The sequence below is a fragment of the Ruditapes philippinarum genome, unplaced genomic scaffold (assembly GCF_026571515.1).
Source record: "Ruditapes philippinarum isolate M1 unplaced genomic scaffold, ASM2657151v2 ctg52_1_1_1_1, whole genome shotgun sequence".
NCBI classification, from domain to species: domain Eukaryota; kingdom Metazoa; phylum Mollusca; class Bivalvia; order Venerida; family Veneridae; genus Ruditapes; species Ruditapes philippinarum.
In genome coordinates, this window is record NW_026858333.1 from 117687 (window position 1) to 141263 (window position 23577).

Consider the following 23577-nt stretch of genomic DNA (forward strand, 5'->3'; position numbering starts at 1 on the left):
AATGAGATTGGTGCATGTGTGTAGGCACAATTATCCCATCTTTCAAGTATACTGTATTAAATAACGCGAGACAAAACGCGCATAATACCAAAAGTTTTCAGTACAATTGAATTGGACTGCTTATTGTTGATTTTTTTACCAATATTACCAATTAAATGCGGTATTCTATTTTCTTATATCGTAATATAAGAAATAGCACATTGTGTGTCTGATGAAAAATAATCTTTCGTTCTAGAATATATTATTATCTGCTATATAAATGTATGTAATATAGATGAGCCGCGTCAACTTGTAATAGACTTGGTTAGCGAACATCATGGATCCTGATCAGACTGCGCGGATGCGCAGGCTGGTCTAGATCCATGCTGGTCGCAAACCCATTATGTTGGTTTTGTCATGACGCGGCTCATGTATGTCACACTTGCCAACAACATCCATATATATATAAGTCTTTTGTGGGCTGTTGTTATGTCTTATCCTAAATACTATTAACATAATTTATTTATGGTACAACAGATCTTCCATAATATAGACCAATTCCCTTTAAAATAAAAACAAACAATGGTCATAAACAGTGGCTGGTTTGGATACTTTCAAAACCGCATTAAGCCGGAAAAACCAACTTAATAATATAAAAACGATCCTAAATCTGTTAAAACCAACTTGAACATATAAAGTGATTCACCATTTGCATTAAGATCGCTTTCAAACTCATTTTGCCATGTGAAATTTGCATAATCCATTTCAAAAGCGCATCATGGGTGGGGATTATGTTTTATTGAACGGATCCTTCAGGTAAATAAATTTGCTATACTTATCATTGCATATTACTTTAATGTCTCGACAACGGGCGATGTTACTTTCTTTTTTATGTCTGTCTTTTCTTACTTAGTTTTAGAGAAATGTGCATTGATTGGGACGTGTTGGAGTTATTTACCCTTTCAGCGAGGAATCGTGATAGCTGACGTCATGGTAAGTTGTATTTTTAACCATCATATAATAATGCACGTTTGTCACGTCAATTTTCATTGGATATTATATATATATTTTATCTATATTCACGGCCTGTAAGTTGTAATTCTCATTTTCCGCAATAAGAATAGGAGAATATAACCTGTTATAAAATCGTTAAAAGTTATAATCAACAATCATAAGCACATTATGCCTCAGAAACGAAGGGCACATAAGAGTTTAATAACCTTTAGATAATAATTTAAATGGCTCAAATATAGATGAACTACCTTTTACTTCTTTTGGTATGTTGGCAATTGTTATAATTACAGTGAATTGGTATTTTGTACGGAAGTCAAAATACTACTTTATTTACATTTTGCTACCTTTACGACAAATTATTGCACGTGCAATGCGACTTCCTTCAGCTGTTAAACATCTAACATGCTCTTAATTAAAACATTATTAAACACATGTTTGACATTTCTAAAGAATTACAAATTATGGATTTCTGTTTAAGAACATGTAAGATGCGTATCATCCGAAGCAAGTAGTGTTGAATGTGAAAATATTTGTAATAAAAGCAGCAATATGTAAACAAAGTAGTATTTTGACTTCCATACAAAATACTAAATCCCTATAATTGTACTAATTACGAAATTGCAACCAAAGCAAAAGATGGTTCAGGTTATTTGCGAATGAGCAACTTTTCAGAACTTATAACATGACAGGAAATGTAAAAAGCTTTTGAGAAATAAAATATTTACATTTTTGGGCATCATTGACAATTAGACAATATCTATAGTTCTTCGCTGTAATTAAATGCATATTATTGTAATTAACATTAAATTATGATTGCTGAAAAAATATTAATATTCAGTCATTATTAATTTTTCAGTCATTGAACAACCATTATTTCTGAATCCCTTGCAATATTTTTATTCTTGGTGGTGTAATGTCTAAAACTCGCAAATTTATAGGCATGCCAAATATATATTCCATGTAAGATAAAAAGTTATGGAAAGTCGTAATAGAAAACTTAAAAGGCGTCATTACATTTATGGATAGCGCATATGTTACAAAGATTCTTTTTTGTGTAAAATTCAGTCCAACTGTTCCTTTAAAGTGCATATATGAGTAAAAACACACATAGATAAAACTTTGGTTTCAAAATCTCATTCCAAAGACAATATTAAGTAATTATCCTCCGTTGAAGACGTAGGGATCTATATTTTGAGTTGTCCGTCCTGGTGCTCGTCCGTCTGTCCCCGCGGACTCCAGTGACATTATGGGATGAATATATGTTTGTTATTCCGCACATACTTGTAAGTATGGGGTAAAAGGTTGCTTATGGGGCGAAAATACGTTGTTTATGATTTTAGATCAAAGATGATCAAAGTAAAATCACTATAAAGTGAACTCAGTATGAAAGACGGTCTTTTCCTCCGTCCGGTATGAGTTGGGTTAGGAACCTAAATTTTTATATGATTGTGGTTACATCTCATTGAGAGGTACAGTGTCCAAGAATCATAACTCTTGTTTGCATTACTGTGGAGTTATCGCTATTTGGATTTTTCCGAACAAGAAATTGGGGTAATGGAGAAATGAAGATATCAACTTGAAACTTTATTAATGGATATATCTCGTTGAGGGAAAGTGCGTTTCATACACTAAGTATCATCTATACCTTACTCGCAATCAAAGTTGGTTAGTGTTTGTTAAAGTCTGTCACTCGGCATCGCTGCACTAGAAAGAGTTATTCATTAATACACTCACTTATATACTTATAAAATTTTTCAAGATATTGTTGAATTTTTTTCAACCAGAATGTATCATAGCGCTAGTCGCATCGAATATATTTAACATTGTTACCATAGAAACTAGATACTAAAAAATGCTAATTTCAAGCTTGTCGATTATTGTAAAAAAAATAGTTTTTTTCTCGATTGAACACGAGACGTTGTCGCCTTCTGTGTTATAGTTAATAAGTTATCACTTTAATACGTGTCGCTGTGACGCCAATAGTCGCTGTGACGACAAACAAACTAACGAGCCCTTTTTATTCCGAGGTGTAACTTGTATTAATGTACATGTATCTATTTATATAATGAACTCATTTATTTTACTTGATGTTTGCAGAGAAAATTGTTATTAATTTATTGGGTTTTCACTTGATAAACATAAGACACATCTGGCATTCATTCTTTCAGTTAAATATATACAATGTTATAAGAAATATATTATTCAAAAAAGGAATCTGATTCAAGAATGAAAGAAGTGCCGAGGACGGATGACTTTAATAAAATACAGGCAAGTATTCGCATGGGCTAAAATGCCAATAGGTATTGTGATCTATTTTTAGTAAATGTAGTTTTGAACTTTTGGTGTATAAGTACATGTATGTAGATTTATGATACGTATGTCTATGTTATGTAAAAGGGTATATTTATAATTACACTTTTGTTGTTGTTGTGTTGGTGGTGATTGTGGTGTCGGTGATGGTGGTGATGATTATGGTGGTGGCAGATAATGTGGTGGTGGTGGTGATGGTGGTTATGGTGGTGGCAGATAATGTGGTGGTGGTGATGGTGGTTATGATGGTGGCAGATATTGTGATAGTGTTGATTGTGGTGATGATGATATTGTAGTGGTGATGGTAATTGTGGATGTGGTAGATGTGGTGGTGGTGTTGGTGGTGGTAGTAGATATTGTGGTGGTGGGGGTGATAATTGTGGCGATGGTAGATATTGTGGTGGTGGTGGTGGTGGTGGTAGAAGATATTGTGGTGGTGGTGGTAGTAGATATTGTGGTGGTGGGGGTGATAGTTGTGGCGATGGTAGATATTGTGGTGGTGGTGATGATTGTGGGGGATGGTGAATGTGACGGTGGTAATTATTGTGGTGGTTCTGGTGGTGATGCTTATGATTGTGGGTTGTGGTGGTGGTAATATACGGTGGTGGTGTTGATATTATGTGGTGAGTGGCATGGTGGTGGTTGTTATGATGATGATGATGATGATGATAAAATTTAAATCGGGACTGAAAATTCAAAATCAAGTTGGAAAATATCATAGAGTTCAAATTGCGTCGTGAAAACCCGATTAAAGTAATAAGAAATATATAGTCGCTTAGTCAGAAAAATTATGATAATTGTGGCGATGGTAGATATTGTGGTGGTGGTGGTGGTGGTAGTAGATATTGTGGTGGTGGTGGTGGTAGATATTTTGGTGGTGGGGGTGATAATTGTGGCGATGGTAGATGTGGTGGTGGTGGTGGTGGTAGTAGTAGATATTGTGGTGGTGGTGGTAGTAGATATTGTGGTGGTGGGGGGTGATAATTGTGGCAATGGTAGATATTGTGGTGGTGGTGGTAGTAGATATTGTGGTGGTGGTGGTAGTAGATATTGTCGTGGTGGTGGTGGTGGTGGTAGTAGATATTGTGGTGGTGGGGGTGATAATTGTGGCGATGGTAGATATTGTGGTGGTGGTGGTGGTAGTAGATATTGTGGTGGTGGTGGTAATAGATATTGTGGTGGTGGTGGTAGTAGATATTGTGGTGGGTGGGTGATAATTGTGGCGATGGTAGATATTGTGGTGGTGGTGATAATTGTGGCGATGGTAGATGTGGTGGTGGTGGTGGTGGTGGTAGTAGATATTGTGGTGGTGGTGGTAGTAGATATTGTGGTGGTGGTGGTAGTAGATATTGTGGTGGGTGGGTGATAATTGTGGCGATGGTAGATATTGTGGTGGTGGTGATGATTGTGGGGGATGGTGAATGTGACGGTGGTAATTATTGTGGTGGTTCTGGTGGTGATGCTTATGATTGTGGGTTGTGGTGGTGGTAATATACGGTGGTGGTGTTGATATATGTGGTGAAGTTGGCATGGTGGTGGTTGTTATGATGATGATGATGATGATGATAAAATTTAAATCGGGACTAAAAATTCAAAATCAAGTTGGAAAATATCATAGAGTTCAAATTGCGTCGTGAAAACCCGATTAAAGTAATAAGAAATATATAGTCGCTTAGTCAGAAAAATTAAAGGTTTCATATTCCATTTTACAACATTTAATCGTAAATGAAAATTAAAGAAAAAAATCTATTGCGAAAATTTTATTCTTTAAGTTCAACAGTAAATAATCTTTTCAGAAATAAGATACTGAGATTAAAAATTACGCAGTTTATTGTTATTGTTATTTATTTTTTTTTTTTTTTTAAACTTTGGCTCTTTACTTATCACGACCTAAAGCCACGCTATACATGTATATTTAAATACAGTACTTTTTTAATTTAACACACCTGTTCAATTCTCTTTTAAATGTTAAGCTTAAGATAAAAAATATTTTATTTATCATTATTAACATTATTATTTCTAAAGAAAAAATGTTGTCAGAATAATTTCGGGGGTCTATTGATTCCCTTTCAAATTCATTTGAAAAAAATGGTTTTATGGATTTTCTTTAAATTGAGATTGTGTGAGTTTCAATTTTCATTATCGGGTCATTTATGTAAGTTTAATGCACTCATAAGAATCCAACTTGAATTCGGAACTTCTCGCCAATCATCGATAGTCATTTTCCGAGCTATGACGAAAATGGCCGAAAGACGCGTTTTCTTTTAATCAGTCCGCGAGGGAGTCCTTTAATAATCCAATCGGCGAGCAGGTTTACTTTTTGTTTTCTTTTTCATAAATATTACATGCTCTCTGGCTTTGAAAAGATATAAAAGGTAACATTATTTATGTCAATATTTGCTTGAAATAATTGTTAAGAAATCGATCAATTCCATTATATCTACATATGTTACCATGGTAACAGTTGTACAACAAAAGAAAATGTTGTTTATTTGTTTGTTTCTTTTTTTTGTTCAAACAAATACAAGCTTTCCCTGAACTGTGACGAAATCTTTGTATGAGCTTCTAATTAGCCGTTTGCTCATATTCTGAAAGATGAGATCAATAAACTAAGAGTGTTTCTCACAGAGAAATTTCGTCTGCTACAGACTCTGCTAGCATTGTACATGATTACTAACTTCATCGTGTTCATCTATATAAATACACACACACACTTGAAAATTTTGTAGTGGAACATAAAGGATGTTTTTATGGGCCTTTCCCTAAAAGGGAAAAAAGAAAGTTTATTTTATCAAAAAAAATTTTTAAAAAATAAGAAAAAAATGCGATTTTTTTTTTAAACCCAATAATGCTTAGACTTATTTAATTTATTATTTAAAAATTTTTATATAATAAAAAGAAAAGTCCTAAAAATCTGAAATTTTTTTAAATGTAAGAAAAAATTTTTTTTTCGGAAGGTTCATGTTAAAAATTTCCCTTTTTGGTAAAAAGGGTTGGTGACGAAAAGCAGTGTTTTTCAAAAAAAGCCCGGTGTTTTAAAATTTAAAACGGGTTCATACAATTTAAAACAAAAGCGTAAATTCCAAAAACAAAAATCTTTAACCCCGAGAAGCCAAATTGGTTTTCCAACAAATTTAACAAAATTTAATTTTCTGTCAAAAAGAAAATTTTTTTACTTATTTTAGATGATTTATACATGTCTTGTCCGAAGAAAAAACATAAAAGTAAAGTTTTTGCTATGTTTATGATGCTGTAATTTTAAACCGTTGCAACGTTTTATTTTGTAAATATTGCCTATAAGTAAATCCGTTGGTTGCGGTATAGAACAGGTGTACGCTTGGTAATTTTTTTATCCTTCAATTGATTACTGCACAATATATCAGATTAAAATCATGTCCATAAAAAGAGACTAAAAAAAGAAAATATGTCGGTAATCCGGTTCTACCTGCATCATTCTGTGGTAACAGGTATCTCTGCCAAGTGAAACATAACAGCAATAAGTTACAATTATCTCGTGAAAACTGCAAATTTTTCTTCTATGCATATTACTGTAAACAAATATGTTCATGTTTTGAGACCCGTTTTGTGTGGGAGTCTAGCTTTAAAACATAATTGAGCCGCGTCATGACAAAACCAACATTATGGGTTTGCGACCAGCATGGATCCAGACCAGCTGCGCATACGCGCAGTCTGATCAGGATCCATGCTGTTCGCTATCAGTTTCTCTACTTTTTATAGGGTTTGTAAGCGAACAGCATGGATCCTGATCAGACTGCGCGGATATTTAGTTTATACACACGATCAAAATCTGTATTGCGTTGCTATGGCACCGGTGACCCAGTCATGTATTTATGTCGTTGTGTGTATTTGCATGATATGTCAGTGTGGTGGCTATTTTGACAACTGGACACTCGTCTTGGATCACTGTACTGTGACGAATATCTCTTAAATGACCTTCTTACAAGTTATATTAAGGCCATACTTGTAACACTATTGTTCCACGGGGATTTGAAACTGTATCTGGTTACGCATTGACAACTGCAACTTCTCGGCCATTTTCGTCAAACTTCGGACTGAATTCGATTTACGTTATAAAATATAAACATGTCACCGCGAAATGTTTGGATTTGTAGATATAGCTTAGTTCATTGTATTGTGTAAAGGTCCACTTCAATAAAATGTAAATTTATAAACTACATTATTTATATACAAATCATGAATGACTCGACGAGTTACACTTTCAGACAAACATGTTCGTTAAACGGCGATGTAAAAGGCTCAAGGTTTGAAATAGACAGCGACATAAAAGAAGAAAATTGACAATTACCAAATGCTTTCTTCGCTCACCATTTTATTTCATTGTGAAAAAATATATACAATGTATTTGATTTGTTTTATTTGCAAATGGAGGAACTATTTTGTGTAGTGATATAAACTGTATTCCTTGCGCATGAAACATCTTTTGCAGCGTTCATTAAACTTTACAGTACGACAACCTGTGACCCGTGTCACAATGTCGTTGTTACGTAATCCTTGTAAATCTTGTATCGATTTCGTTTTAACAAATAGCCACTGGTCTTATTTTTTGACAGCAACGCTGACAAATAAATCATGTCCCTGTGATGCGCAGCAATTTGTCGCAAAATAAAGAGTTTTTATTAAAATTCCACACAGGATTACCGCATGAAGAAGTACAGCCAATGAGTTTAAAAACAAACCAATCGTTATTGTTAGATCTATAAAAGTGTGTACTCCGTTATAATAATAGGATTATATGATCGGAAATCAGTGCAAAACAAATTGGACAACTAAAATCGACATGTATGCGCAGTGTAACCGGTGTATCATACAATGAATTTCCGATGACAGTTGCAAAGAATCACAAAAGATATTGAAAATCACATGTTAATGTGTATAATTGATTGATTGGCGGATATCTCAGGTAAATTTACCTTTTTTAAATCTGATAAGATAATTGAAACCAGTGCTGATGATAATAATCAGATCATAATATCATAACGATAATTATCAGATAATTTGATTAAGATAACTTAATATATTTGAGGTTCGTTTTCCTTCATAATTATATATAATCGAAGAAGCTTAAATAAAAAAAGATTTTTTTAACAAAATTGTTTTCAAAAAATTTGTGATAAATCTAACTTATAGGGTTACAGCTACTGATTTACATTTTTTACAATTGTAACGGTCATTTGTTTGACACGTTCTAAATTGCTTTTCTTGCGTCGAAAGTTTCACGTAAAAAACGTGAAATGAATCGCATCTGTCTGACTAATAAACATATTTGCATGCAAACTAAATTACCAAGCGTTGATTTACACATTTTATATATTTATATTTATGCTACATTAACGTGGTATATACATAAACGCTTAACACAGTGATAAGTCCGTAACTTGACACCTGATTAACTCATTAATTAGGAGAAAAATGGTGTTGTAATTATCATTAACATATCTAAAGGTTAATAAGTCAAAACCTTTTTGTGTGACCGAGTGGTAAATCAATGTCATAGTAGAGTTGTCGTCCATTAACATGGTGTTAATGAGCGATAAAGGACGACAACTCTTGGTTGAGAATTATTACAGATGTATTTAGGTTTCTACTTCCGGTTAAAGCGATCTTATGTTGTTCTTCAGCATCTTGTGCAGCAATAGTAGAAAATTAAGTAAGAACTTCACAAGTGCATCTTAATGAATATAATGCAATCAATACATGCTGAACGCACCTCTTATAAAGATACTCTGCTGAGGGTTTTTGACATGACGGGACTGGGAATAATTTTCGATATTTGTAGACTGTACCATTAAACTTATGTGCAGAGTTTTTAGATAATTCCCTCACCACGTTTTTAAAAGAAAAGCGTTGCAACGGGCAAAGAATGGCACAAAAATCGTTTTTTTATTTAATTCGTAGCATATTTCTTTTAAAATCCTTTAACGATTTTTCTATTGAGGTATTTCACTTGATCTATAAAAGAATATCAAATTTTATAATTTTAGGCTTCTATGTAAGAATTTCAAATTTTTTGTTTAAATGTTGTTGTTTTTTTACCTCAGTGGAGCTCCTTTAATTTAGAAGCTTATGTTGCTTTATAAAAGTGTATAAAGCGATATCTGATGAATAGTTTATAAAATTCTAAAGAAAAAAATATGCTGCCTTATGGTTGTTTTTGAAAAATATTTGTAACCTCAAATATAATGCAATTTAATATACTTGAATATTGTATGGCAACAGGGCTGCTGTTTGGAAGGTTTGACGATGATTTCTTGCATGGTTTCTACTCGCTTTCAGTAAAATCATGGTCCTTCAAATAGAATTTTTGTTTTGAAAGACCCTGGTAAAATATACCGACAAATTTCGTTCATCGTTCATTTTATGTATTCTGTAATCATTTTGATCGCAATGTAAACAAAAATTTTATAATCCACAAACAGCAAATTTGTTTTATACACTTTAATGCTATTTTAGGACACCATGCCTATAACCACATTGATGAGACAGGTTGAAAAGTTTACACAAATGATTCATATAATGGACTTATTGTGTGCATCAACCAATGTTCTTTCCGGTCTTTATTCGGCACACATGTCACAAAAACATTTTTGTGTGAAACAGATATGTCATTGTGGAAGTAAAATTACACGATGTCCAAGTGTCAAACAGTCAACAAACATTACAGAAAAAGACGTTTTCTTTATTGTGTCGGCAAAACATATATCGTAATAGTTGACAAAAGCATCGTTGTTGACATGATAGTTTTTGTATCTGACAATTTCCGTGCGAATGTACTTTTGTCAAAATGTCGCTGTCAGTCTCAATCGCATATTTTCGCCACTTTCAGTCAATCTTCGGAAAATAATTATGAATTGTCGAAATGTTCCGATTGAGTCAATCCTACTGTTAGTAATGTATTTATTTGAACGATGTATTTATTATACTTGTTATTTTTTGTTCAGCTTGATGCAGACCAGGTACTAGTTTTTTTCTGTCCGCGCGCAAATATTTTCAAAATTTACACTTCAGTGATTTTTTAGGGGAAAAAGGCAAGATCTACCTTGATATGTTTATAGAAAATTAAATGTTCCATATTTTAACTGAAATTGGTATACTTAAAGCTGTGTGAAATACATGAAGAAAGAATCGCGTTACTCATTATTCGCGGTTATGCGCTATATGCACGTTACTCTCGAGCTCGTGCATATATAAAACCGTTTGATTGATCGTTTACATTTAAATTTGACTTGAAAGGATTAAAATGAGATTTGAAATATTTAAGTTTTGAAGAGACATGCTGTTAGCTTTCTAATTTTAATCAAAGCACAGAAGGCGCTGAATTTGTTTGGGTCTCAGAATGTAAGAAAGGTGCAGGTTGTGAGATTATATGTTTAGTGCCACCAATGCTTTCCAGCGTTTTAATTGTAGTAAATTGGCTATAAGACTAATTGCAACACTGATATTCAATCCAATGTTTATTTGACTTTAACAATTTAAAAAAATAAGTTACCTTTACTGGGATTTGAACTCCAGACCTCTCGCTTCCTAAGCGAGCCCGAAAACCCTTCAGCCACGGTTAAATTTATATGTGAACGGCCTGAAGAAAACCATATTATTCTAAATTAGGGCTTGTAACGACTTTTAACTGTTGTTTAACACAGATGTAAATAATCCTGAAGCTTACTATAAGCATGTATATTTATAAAAGAATCAAAGGGCTTCATGTTCTTTGGTATTTTCTGATCTTTGCAATCTAAATCGTACTGTATATCTGTATGCATTTTCCTGTATAAGTTTATTTTATGTATTATAATTCATTTTGTAAGGCACATACGGAATTCTGCATAACTAGAGTTGCATCAAAAAATCATTTATGTACTTTTTTTACGACAGCCACACTTTATCCTTGTAAATCATGGCTACTTCCTTAACAAAAAACAATTAAAAAAAAAGAATTTAACCAAAAAAAAAAATTTCCTCGACTGGGATTCGAACTCGAGACCTCTCACTCACTAAGCGAGCGCGTTACCACTGTACCACGGAGAAATTATACACAGTATGTCTGAATAATATCTAGTCATTCTAAAATTTAGAACTTCCATTGCATTCAGGTTTGTAATCCTTATTAATTTCGAGGTATTTTGTTCAGGGTAAACCTGTTGTTTAAAATTGAAGTAAATATTTTAGCGAAAAATCCTCTCGCCCAAACAGTCCGACATGTAGAATCTATATATTCCACTACTCGGTTTGTGTAGTATTCGGTAATCTACATGGCTAAAAATAGTATTTTCATTGATAAAATCATATTCATCCGCGTAATTTGTGATTGTGCATTTTATTGACAATTCTATAAGCCAACGCTATTGTTTAACTTTTAAATGCGTTGTAATTTGTTGGATACTTGTAACAAAATAAAATATTTCTTTCTTTTAAATCGCTAGTTTTAAGCTGTTTTTTGAGAACTACTTGTTGTTAGGTTTGTCATAAACTTCTGTGTCAGAGATTGAATGTCCGCTTTGTATTTTGTTATTTTCGATCAGAAAATACCAGAAAACAATATTAGAAATCTTCGACCATTCGGGAATTACTTTGCTTGAAAATTGATGCGCCTGTCTTTGACCATCTTTACGCAGTGATCTCCCCTGAATTTTTCGGCTTTAGTGTACATACAAAAGGGAAGTAACCGCTTCAAAAAAGTGGACTACTTTCGGCATTTGCAATTAAGAACATTAGACTCTGAAATTTCGCTACCATTATTTGTTTGGTCTGACGACCCAAACAAATAAAAACGGAAAAAATCAACCAGTTTCTTCATAAACATCAGTTAAGGATAATGGGTAATCATTCAGCTGCTCCGGTTGCCAAAAAAATACTGTCATGCTCAGAACAGGATGCTTTAAGGAAATAATTATAATTAAAATTCATAAAAAAAGAAAATATCTTAAAGTTGATGATTTTCTTTCGATAATATTTTTTCTCGAAAGCAGTTTTAGGATGTACTTCAATCTTAACTCTACCGGAACCGGAAGTGATTACCCTTAGAACAGAACATATACTTTATCTACTATACCCGTGCAGTCTGAGCAGGCTCTATACTATTGTGTGATTCAATATCCCCGTTAAAGGCCCATTATGCCTCAGAATTGCTATCATTTTTATTTCTCAAAAACTTCTTATTTTTTGTATTTTGTTACAGTTTTCAAAAAAAAAAAAAAATAAATAACCATTTGCCATATAGCTGAACTATATTTGCCCTTTTTTGCTCTGTTGACAATTGTTATTGATATATTTAAAGTGAATTTGTATTTGTATGGAAGTCAAATACTACTTTATTTACATTTTGCTACCCACATTACCGTATATTCAAAAATTTTCCTTAGCGTTTAAACATCTTACATGCTCTAAATCCATTATTAGAACATTGTTAAACACTTTTTTGACATTTCTAAAGAATTTAATAAAAATGGATTTCTTAGTCATGATGTGCCTTTAATATACAGTTGTTAAGATACCTTAGTGCAGTAACGGGTTAAATCCTATTGAAGTTAACCGGCTTACTGTACTTAGTTGACGATTTGATGATATCAGCATTTAATATCCTTTAATAAAAACATGGAGGCATATTTCTTCGAAATGCATATCGTATTTCTCTCGACATCTTACATTATAATATGCTCTCATTGGCGAGAAAAAATTTTCCGCGTTATAAACTTTCTTCTAAATAACAGGACAATACAAATAATTACAGTGTCATGATAAGACAAGTAGCTCGAGTGCCAGTAAATGAGCTCTCGATGTGCACCAGGCGCGGCTCCAGTATATTTTACCATGGGGTTGGGGAGAGGGGGTGAGGGATGTCGTAAAATTTTCACAAGGGGTAACGCATATACCATAGAGGGAGTTTAGCATTTTACTGGTTTTCAGGGGCGGGATGGGCAGGGGTGTAAGAAGCCATTTTTTTAAAAAATTTGTTTTTGCAAAAACAAAATAATTAAATACCGACCACACTTCTTGATCTGCGCTGCACCTATTGTTATTATTATTATTGTGAAAAAAAATATATATATATTTACATAATCAATAAATATTTACGTGAAATAATAACACTATGAAAATAGTCGTAGATGAAACCTCAAAACAAATGCTGCTACTCGACATTTTGCGTGTAAAAAAAACAAACTTATTTCCTATTGCAATATCATTTAGTTATCTTTGTCGTGATTTTCTTGTGATTATCTCCTTCTATTCAACTGACTTGTATGACAAAACTTTAGTCAAACAAAGTATAACCGCTAAAATTACTAATATGAAATAGATTAAGTCCTTAACTCAATTAAGGAAAAACGATAACAAGAGAGAATGCACTTGAATGAAGTAATTGGCCAACTGTATGGTGTGTAGTGTAATTGTGTTAAGTATATGAATGATATTAATAATATCATGTATTATTGTACACGATATTCTGCCGCCAGTTTTACATTGAAAAGCTTCTAGGAAAAGTTGGTTATGTTTGTAATTCGCTACAAATACTTGGAATACAAGTACTTTAACTAATGTAAAAGTGGACACATGAGGGTAAATATGTTTAATTTAGTTCTGTTTACTCAATAATTTAGTTCTATTTACACAATGAGACAATTGTATTTGTTTTTATATTATCTAAACTTGTTTGAATATTAGCTTTACCATATTGATGGCATTAATGATAAGAATTAACCAGCTATCTTCCGTATCGTGTATTTTCGGCCAGTTTCGTCATTTCCGTATAAATGGTCCTGCCTATTTAATAAACATAAAATACGGAAATTGTCGATATATTCCGAATTAAGGTTGTTATTTGTTAAGACTATCTCAAATATCGAGTTATGAATTATGCTAAATTATATCAGTGTTTATATCCGTCTTTACTGTTCTGTAGAAGTTCAACTTGCACGTGTAACTAGCCAATGGAACACCTCGATAATTATTATTAACGCATGGCGGAAATGTCCGAAAGGTTGCGAATTAGTACCAAACGAAATCAATTAGTTAAATAGACATGCATATAAGGGCTGTATCATTTTTAAGGAAATCCGGATGTGTTGAAATTATAAATCCGATGTTCCCGTGTCATTAACTTTCTGTGAAAATTATGGTAACTTTACACCAAGACTACAATATGCATGTATATTGCAAAAAGAAGTTTGCAGAATATAGTAAAAAGCTGCCATCGCTGTTGAATGCAAGCTTTAAGTTACAAAAAAATCATGGCTTATAAGGGCATCTGACAAATAACATATAAACGAATGAGAGTGTTATATGAACATGTGCATACTCATACGTCTCTCTTTTACGTTATAGTAAACAGAAACACTTATATATATGTCAAACATTCAGGCTGCTTTGTGTACACATAAACTGTACTACAATTTAGAATAAATAGAAGTATTATTTATTCCGTTCCTACTCGAAAATTATTTTTGTTAGTTTTACAATGTCTTATCAAGGAGAATTCTAAATAAAGATAAAGTACAAAACATATTAAACACTAAAGTATAGATTATTATCCCCTGCCGGAAAAAAATGGAAGGGGGATACTTGAAGACACATTATGCCTCAGAAATGATTTAATTTTCCTTCTTTAGAAAAGGCAACCATGAGTTTTATAACATTAAAATAATGGTTTTAGAGCATTTTAGATGCTTATTACTTGAAAAAAGTAGCACTGGAAGTGATTTTTGTCATCATAATAACAAAATGTCAATAAAGACCCGTGGTTCGGGTAATTGCCCAATGGGTATCTTTTTGAAAACTGTAACAGGACACTAAAAATAAAAATTAAAACATTTCTAAGTTATCCTGGGCCTTAAAATAACGTTTTCCGGCCTTCCAGCCGGGTCCATATCCTAGAATCGGTTTGTCCCATTTTCTTCGAACTGGAAAGGAATATTAATGCATATATGATTAAGGGAAATGCAGATAATCCAGTGCCATCAAATTCCACCCAGGATGTTTGAGTTATGGACTTTAAATTCATTGTGTTACTTAAAAAGGGTTTTAAAGGAAATTACTGTTTTGATTATTATTTTACATATAGATAGACTAAAAGAAAATACAATAAAGTATAAGATTATGTAAAAGTAAGGAAATGAGGCTCAGAATTTGCATTATCGCCCTTTGTAAATTTATAATTAAGCATGTGTATAGGAAATTATAATACAGTTCTTGCTAGTAGATTTTGATATTTCTTTTGCATGAATATAATTATATTTCAATAGAAGATGATTCTTATCACAGTCATTTTATCAAAAACCCATGTGTGTTTGTGTGTTATTGAGTTATGGCCCTTTATGACGGTGGCGAGGGTAAACAAACCCAAACACACATACATTCTTGACTAAATTGAGTGTAACTAATTTGATAATTTGAGCATATTTTTCAGGATTTCACTGCACTTCAACCATAAAGTTGTAATTTGATGATAGATCAAATGTGACACGTTATATTTTAATGTCATTTTTTTCCGGAAAGGGACGTATTTTATTATAAAAGAGTTATGTTGCTTTAGAATGCTCACTTCTTTGGGCTTTGTATTTAAATAAGCACAGTATGTCTCAGAAATAAGAACATACGTATATTTTATACGTAAATGGCACATTTTTTTTAAATGTTGTTATAATAGATTTTATGCGGAGCATGTTAGTCTTTTATATACATGTATGTATCACCTGGATAGTGTAGCGTTGGAAGTGAAATGATGTGCCATAAAGGTAGCATATTGGAAATAAACTGTTATTTTGCGTTAATGGTTCTTTAAGATACCAAATTATTTTATGTTTTATTTCAGAGATGCCTGATACCCAAGTTTAAGTCTTATTCCAGACGTTGTCGCAGAATGCCGACGGACGCACCATGGCAGATGATGACGCAGGTTGTGAGGAGCCGACCGTTTTTGTATGTAACATTTATTTTTTAGATAAATAAGGTTGTAAATTTTTGTTTTAAACAAATACCCAGTGTTTGTCATCCATTTTTGCAAAGTAATGATGATTGTATACCTTTTTGTCATTTTCTTGACTTTATATAATTATCACAGTTCTCTACGGTCCACCATGATCCTTCTGTTTATTGAATTCTGATTGTCAGACATCTTTTCCAATCATAATGTTTTCGAAATACACATCATTTTCATTCGGATGTTGAAATTGATATATGTTATTTCTTATTTTGCACATGAGTCACGTGATAGAACTACTTTCAGTCCTTATTGTTTCCGAGATGATTATGGGTATTAGGCTATGTTTTTTATTTTTGATTTTTATGCAAATATTGCACTCATTAGGTCATGTACATACTTTGTCTGTTTTCTTTTTCTTCTTTATCATTGCTTCGACGCTATATTCAAAATATGGCTCAGATTTTCTTTTCCTGTCTTTTCGTGGACTTCCTAAATACACGCATGTTGTAGATCGCTTTGAGCTAGTATTGAAGCATGATTTAATTGTTGAATATATTATTCTTTTTCCTGTTTTCAGATTGTGTATACTTATTTTCCTGGTTGTCTTTTTGTTGACACATTTTGTGACGCCATTAGGTGGCGTAGGGTTCGTCATTGCCAAGTTTCCGGCAGCTAACAGCCGTTCGTATGGCAACAAGTCTGCAGAACAGAAGTTGTATGTTGACTCACTTTCACCCATGGAAAATTTCATGGATATTTCATCCAATGAAAAGCGAAATAATGTTAGGAAAATTCAAACGAATACTTTAACTAATGAATATGAAACGAATACGTGCCGAGAAAAGAAGTTCCATGTCAGTTTTCTTAAAGTGCACAAGGCCGGAAGTACAACGCTGATGAATATATTCTTGCGCTTTGCTATTGAAAATAAACTTAATATAGTTCTTCCTAGAAAATCCTCTGGATACGGGTTTAATTATTTAGGTTATGGAAAGACTGTCTTTAAAGAAAATATAGTTCCGATACCAGCAAACGAGACGTACAATATCCTGTGTAATCACGTGGTTTATAACCGAAAAGCGTTCCATTCTATAATGCCAAATGATACATTTTACATTGGAATAATCCGAGAACCAGTGAGCCATTTTATTTCAGCTGCATCTTATTATGGTTTCTACAAACATTTACGAGATTCGCCTCTGGGTAAAATTTATAACGAAAAGGTTGTGAGTGAATTTTTGAAGAATCCTTCAAGAACAAAAATTCAAACGTATTTCATGTACAATCGGATGAGCTACGATTTCGGCATACCAAAAGAGAAATTCCATGACGTCACGTATGTTAACAGCTACATCGATGAGCTAAAAAGAGATTATTCCTTAGTTTTAGTGTTAGAATATTTTCAGGAATCATTAGTTCTTATGAAACGGATACTATGCTGGGACACCAAAGATATCTTATATGTCCCGTTGAACGCAATGGGAAATAAACCTGATTTTAATTTAGATGACAATGATATTAAAAACCTCAGGAAATGGAATAGTGCGGATTTTAAATTATACGAAAGTTTTAGTTCAGTATTTAATGCTAAGGTTGAATCTCATGGGGAAGATTTTAAAGCAGAAGTTGTGAGTTTTAAACAGATTCAAATACAAGTGAAAACGTTCTGCTTTAAGTCAATGAGACAGGGCAAATCTGAGTCTGTTTTAACAATACCTAAAACCAACTGGGGTGAAAGTTTTACGGTAACACTTAACGACTGCAGACTAATGATGGAGCCTGAACTACACATGATGAAACGATTGATAGAAAATGCATGGTCTAAATATAATAAAACAATTGTTACAAAAAAAGTAATAGCAACTGAAGCAGAAGACGCTAATAAATGAGATTATAGCAAGAACACCGGAAGTTGCTAATACATTGAGATTATAGCAAGAACACCAGAAGTTGCTAATAAATTGAGATTCGTAAAATGCTTATAAATTGAGCTTATAGCAAGAATACCGGAAGTTGTTGATAACTTGAGATTTTAGAACTTCGCGGAAACGTTCAAGATGAAAATGGAGCAGAAGTGTTGTAGACAAAGATCGACAACTCTGTGAAGAGCCTGAAGTATCGACCCGACAACTGAGTAGATATTGATGTGTAAGGGAAAAGGAACGACAGTCCTTGATGGAGTCTGCTTGTTTGAAAGGGTACCAGTTTTTATATTGTGACAGGATATTATATGCGGCAAAAGATGAAGGGAGAAGTTGTTAAAAAGTGGCATATTAAGTTTTGGAGGCCAGTGTGAATGCGATCAAGTTCGACAACTCATGATAGAACTAAAATTTACGCTCAATTAGATCTTCCATCTGATTGGTTTGGTTTAGGTAATGTTTTAGTATCGACCAATAGAATGCGTCGTTATGTAGCGATCTCAAAAAGATCAGTATTATGTATCGAAGAGATTACAACATTTTTATATATGACACTTGAAAGCTGATTACCAACTTTTTTAACAATTTTGCAAGGCCAGTAGGTTTCCTGATATTTTAATCTATAGTCTTTATAGTTAGATAAGTTTTTTTTTTAATTTTTAAAGCAGCATGCCACCATATTCATGCTAATTTTCATGAAAATTTTGAAAATGAAATTAAAAGTAAAATAATGTGAAGTGAACAAAGAAAGTAATTTTCACACTGCTAAAGACACTTGTAACAATTTACACAAAATACCAAAAAGGCGGTCAAAATATGCCAAACAAATAGGCCGTACTGCATAAGACACACAATGGAATACTAACGCAGTGGTTCTCTGATAAAAACTGCAAAAATTAGCCATTAATCGCACTACTTTAAATTATTACTTGAATTTTGAATCCTTTTATTTTCCTTAAAATATTAGTACATTTTCTTGAAATATTTTGGCACATCTGAAGGCATGCAGCTTTAAAAGGCTTTTCAAATTTTAGTTAGTGATCTTGATGGTAATTATTTCGCTGTTATTTAATTTTGTCTTTTTATACTGGCAAAACTAGTTCATTTTTTTTGTACAAAATGTACTTCGATTTAAAAACTGAGATTTTAAATGCCAAGATGGTACACATATTTAAAACCGGGTATCAATTATGTATATAGGGAACCAGTGTAGACTTTATGATTTTATTTGAAAAGTAGTCAAGTTGGTCAATTTGTTTATTTTTTCTTCGTTTTTTATTTTTACCGTTGTTTTATTTTCTTTAATATCAAGTTATACTTGTAAAGTCTCTAGTCGGAGTATTATTTGAATTAATTTGTCTACGTAGTTAATATTATGTGACGTAGGTTATAATATGTGACGTAGTTAAAGATATGTGTCGAAATTAGTTTAACTATAAGAGTTACTTAACCTTTAATAATTTTTCGCCGCCATTTCTTTATAAACCAACGATCGTCCACCAATGTATGCAGTATGCATTTGTTGCCCTATCTGAATATTTATGTGACGAGAAATGGTCATATACATTGTGTATGTAATTGCGCATTCATCATTTTATGTTAGCCGTAATTTAGATATATTTTCTCCATGTTGAAATTATCATTTATAGTGGAAACAACGCTGTAAACTCATATATACATTCTAGGTTACAATTTATCATGTTTCACAAATGTGTAAAAGTGACTTATTCATAAACGGTAAAGGAAATGGTGTCAAGGATTACTTAGCGCATGCATTTCCGGAAGTTATTGAAATACACGCGTTCATAATAACAGCAGTAATAGCACAGTCATTGTTGCTATTATTTACGTTCATTTTTTTATTGAGATAATTAAATTTGTGTAATAGAAAATTGAATTTGTGTAGTAAAATTGTATTTATTCGTGTTCATTCGTATCGAAATGTTTTATTGTTTTTACTCCATGTCTACAGATATTGAAAGTGATAAATTTATTTCAATATAATAAAAATAAATCATCTGACCGGAAGTGGAGATTATAATTTAAAATAAAGTAATAATTTTGAGGACATGCAACGGAGAATTTTAAGATTATAGAATTTACATACAAAAAAGGAGTACCAATTATAAGGGTTTTCATCCATTTTGAGTTCGAAAAAAAATCGTTCAACTTCAATAATTTCTTCTTCTAAAATATAAACATGTGGTTTGTCACTTTCCGTAACGATGTAACGAAATTAGACTAGTGTCACGAACTTAGATTTGAGTCGCATCACGACAAAAGCAACATAATGGGTTTGCGACCAGCATGGATCCAGACCAGCCTGCGCATCCGCGCAGTCTGATCAGGATCTATGATGTTCGCTTACAGACCCTATAACAAGTAAAGAAACTGATAGCGAACAGCATGGATCCTGATCAGACTGTGCGGATGCGCAGGTCTGGATCCATGCTGGTCGCAAACCCATTATGTTGGTTTTGTCGTGACGCGGCTCATTTGTCTGACGGAATCAGACTGGTGTAACGAAACTAGTGTGATGTAACAAAAATGTGAGTTTGTTATATACATAGATGTTAAGTCAAATACTCTATGATTGTTTTTTTTATACTTTTATAAACACTTTATTATCATTATAATCAAAAATGATATGATATGTATTTTACATTTTAAGTGTACATGTAATCAGTCGAACTGAGTCTTCCTTTGTTTTAGAATAAAACAAACATTTTTTACACTTTTTACATAACCTTTATTTTCTCTCCAAAAGTTATCATTCTCATTCATGTTGAAGTTAATTGTATGCTATGAATCCTGATAGGGATTAATTCGGATTTTACTAAACTGTCAGTAATTCCTCCTATTTTTGAATATGAGCTCTTATATTTTAAGAAATATTCTTCAAAATCTTCGTAAATGTTTATACAAAATTTAAAAGCAACAATGTTGTCAAGTAAACAAATAAAATAGCGTAACTTAATCAATGGCAGTTAATATAGATACAATTACCGTTTACAAGTCAAAATATTCCGAAATAGCCCTTAGTCTAAAAGGCGTAAACTGGTAAATTTTGTGTAGACGAGTGTTAACAAAATATTCCCATTTTAATGTATATGTATTTGTTTGTTTTATTATTTATTTGATGAAATTGAATAAATGTTTGAAATGATAAGCGTTTTTTTTTTAAATTATTTTTCCGTCAAATACGTTCAAACAGTGCAGAATATTTAGTAACAAGAACTGTCGGAGGACAGTAACGCTCGACTATTCGAAAAGTTGTCACAAGGGTGTTTCATTGAGTATAATAATGCTTACCTATATGAAAACATAAAATTGTCCGAAAAGGTACAAACCCTTCAGTAGTTATGGAGAGTACCAGCTTACAAGCAAAAATTTACTTAGAATTTCTAAGTCGAAAAAGGGGAATAATTATGCAAAAGAGCAATCAGAGTTATGGGACTTGTGCCAATCATCTTAAATAATCACAGAGAACAAATGTGTGAAGTTTCAATCCATTCCCTTCAGTAGTTATGGAGATATCAGCTTACACGCAAAAACTTAACCAAGAATTTCTGAGTCGAAAAAGGGACTATCAAATTATTTCGCTCCTTTCATTGATCATATTTATTTAAAAAAAAATAATTTGAACATCACATAGCGACTTTCCAGCTGTACTAGTAAAGAAATATCGCATGTTCCCCTCTGTGCATTATTTGAAGGGACTCCATTGAGGTTTTTTGACATCACGGGACTGGAAATATTTACATGTGTACCACTCGATACTTGTCTACACTAATAACTTTTGTCCAAATTTTCAGATAATTCCACCACTTTGTTTTCCAGAATCACCATTTTTAGTGTGCAAAATAACCCAAAGTGACAAGCGTTGCAACGCTTTTTCAGTTAAGAATCGCACAAAATACCGATTTTCAATTTATTTTTGAGCATATTTTTTCATTATCCCATGCAGATTTTTCCATTTTAAAAGCTTAACTTGATTCATGTAAGAGATAAAATTTTAAGTTTATGGCCCTTTCGACCTCAGTGGAGTTCATTTAAGGCCCGAGTTTTCAATTCAATACACTTACCTACCCTAAGTTAGCTGGATATGCGCTCCTCACATCAACATGGCGACATGAAACCATCAGACGTGACTGGCAAGTGATTTTAAGTAGCAAATGTAACCATTCGTCCATGAGAGCTTTCATATGCATGTATAAATAAACAACTAAATTGTTGCCTTAAATGTATACTCGCAAAAAATGCGTCTATCAATTTAAATCATTAAAAATCCTACGTCCCTGGCGGCGTGATCTGTGGGGTTCAAATCACACCGGCACTAAACTAGTCATATGGCGACTTTCCAGCTAAACTGATGCCTGAAGACCTCCTGATGTGCCACACTGCGCATTATTTCAGAAAAACTGAGCACCTCAGTAAAATCACTGACGTTCCGTAAGCCAGCTGGATAAATTCCACATATGAAAAATTTCAAAGTCCCTGACGGGATTTATACCCACAGAGATGAGGAACAAGTGGTTTGAAACTTTTATGATTCTGTGTTTCCGGATTTAAGTCATTTGATTGGACGACATTCAAGTTCTCTATAATTATACATCATGAACATGTGCGTTGTACTTAAAATCATATACATGAAATAATTGAATGTTATTGAGGAAATCCTTCTTTCATCTCCTAATATAATATACCAGCAATTAACCACTATATTTTGCCATCCTTTATAAAATTGCTTTAATCACAGTCTCTGCAAGACATTTTATGACACTACAGTAATTATTTGTTGCCAAGCAACAATTTTTATGTAACAGCGATATTTTTAATCATAAAAGCAACAATATACATGTATTAGGTTTATCATTTTATTCAAGTATCACAAATTTTATAACACAGAACAATACATCAATGACGTAATCCTGAGACTAATCTATGGGACCAATAGCAACTACATGACTACATAACTACACTTTACTTTACAATAATTCTACTGTCCTTGTAAACTAAGCTACTACAGTCAAACCTGTGATTAAAGGCCACCTAAATGTGAGACCAAATGAGCCGCGTCACGACAAAACCAACATAATGTGTTTGCGACCAGCATGGATCCAGACCAGCCAGCGCATCCGCCGCGCAGTCTGATCAGGATCCATGCTGTTCGCTATAAGTTTCTCTACTTGTAATGGATTGGTAAGCGAATAGCATGGATCCTGATCAGACTGCGCGGATGTGCAGGCTGGTCTGGATCCATGCTGGTCGCAAACCCACTATGTTGGTTTTGTCATGACGGGTCTCAAATGAGGTCTTTATAGACAAGTAGTCTTTTTTAAGGGTAAACTCTACTCTATTTAATCAATGACTGGATATAAAAGAGTGACCTTTATT

General features: G+C 33.0%; 1 protein-coding gene across 4 annotated transcripts; it reads left to right on the top strand.

Annotated features, from left to right (window-relative positions):
• Positions 1 to 675: 675 nt before the first annotated feature.
• Positions 676 to 20598, top strand: LOC132752856 (galactose-3-O-sulfotransferase 2-like). 4 transcript variants are annotated; one of them, XM_060743246.1, is made up of 3 exons: positions 676 to 795; positions 16148 to 16254; positions 16836 to 20598. In XM_060743246.1, exons 2-3 carry the CDS (start codon positions 16196 to 16198, stop codon positions 18145 to 18147), a joined length of 1371 nt encoding a protein of 456 aa, XP_060599229.1. In that variant the 5' UTR covers positions 676 to 795; positions 16148 to 16195; the 3' UTR covers positions 18148 to 20598. The 4 variants fall into 4 exon arrangements, with proteins under 4 accessions (XP_060599229.1, XP_060599226.1, XP_060599228.1 ...); XM_060743243.1 differs by lacking the exon at positions 676 to 795 and adding an exon at positions 841 to 972; XM_060743245.1 differs by lacking the exon at positions 676 to 795 and adding an exon at positions 7830 to 8245.
• The last annotated feature ends 2979 nt before the right edge of the window (positions 20599 to 23577 follow it).

What these genes read in the sequence shown, in the direction of transcription:
- LOC132752856 (XM_060743243.1), top strand. Translation starts at nt 871, where the DNA reads ATGTCTGTCTTTTCTTACTTAGTTTTAGAGAAATGTGCATTGATTGGG. An exon ending in TCGTGATAGCTGACGTCATG is followed by an intron (nt 973 to 16,147) that starts GTAAGTTGTATT and finishes GTTTTATTTCAG; the next exon opens with AGATGCCTGATACCCAAGTT. An exon ending in GTGAGGAGCCGACCGTTTTT is followed by an intron (nt 16,255 to 16,835) that starts GTATGTAACATT and finishes TCCTGTTTTCAG; the next exon opens with ATTGTGTATACTTATTTTCC.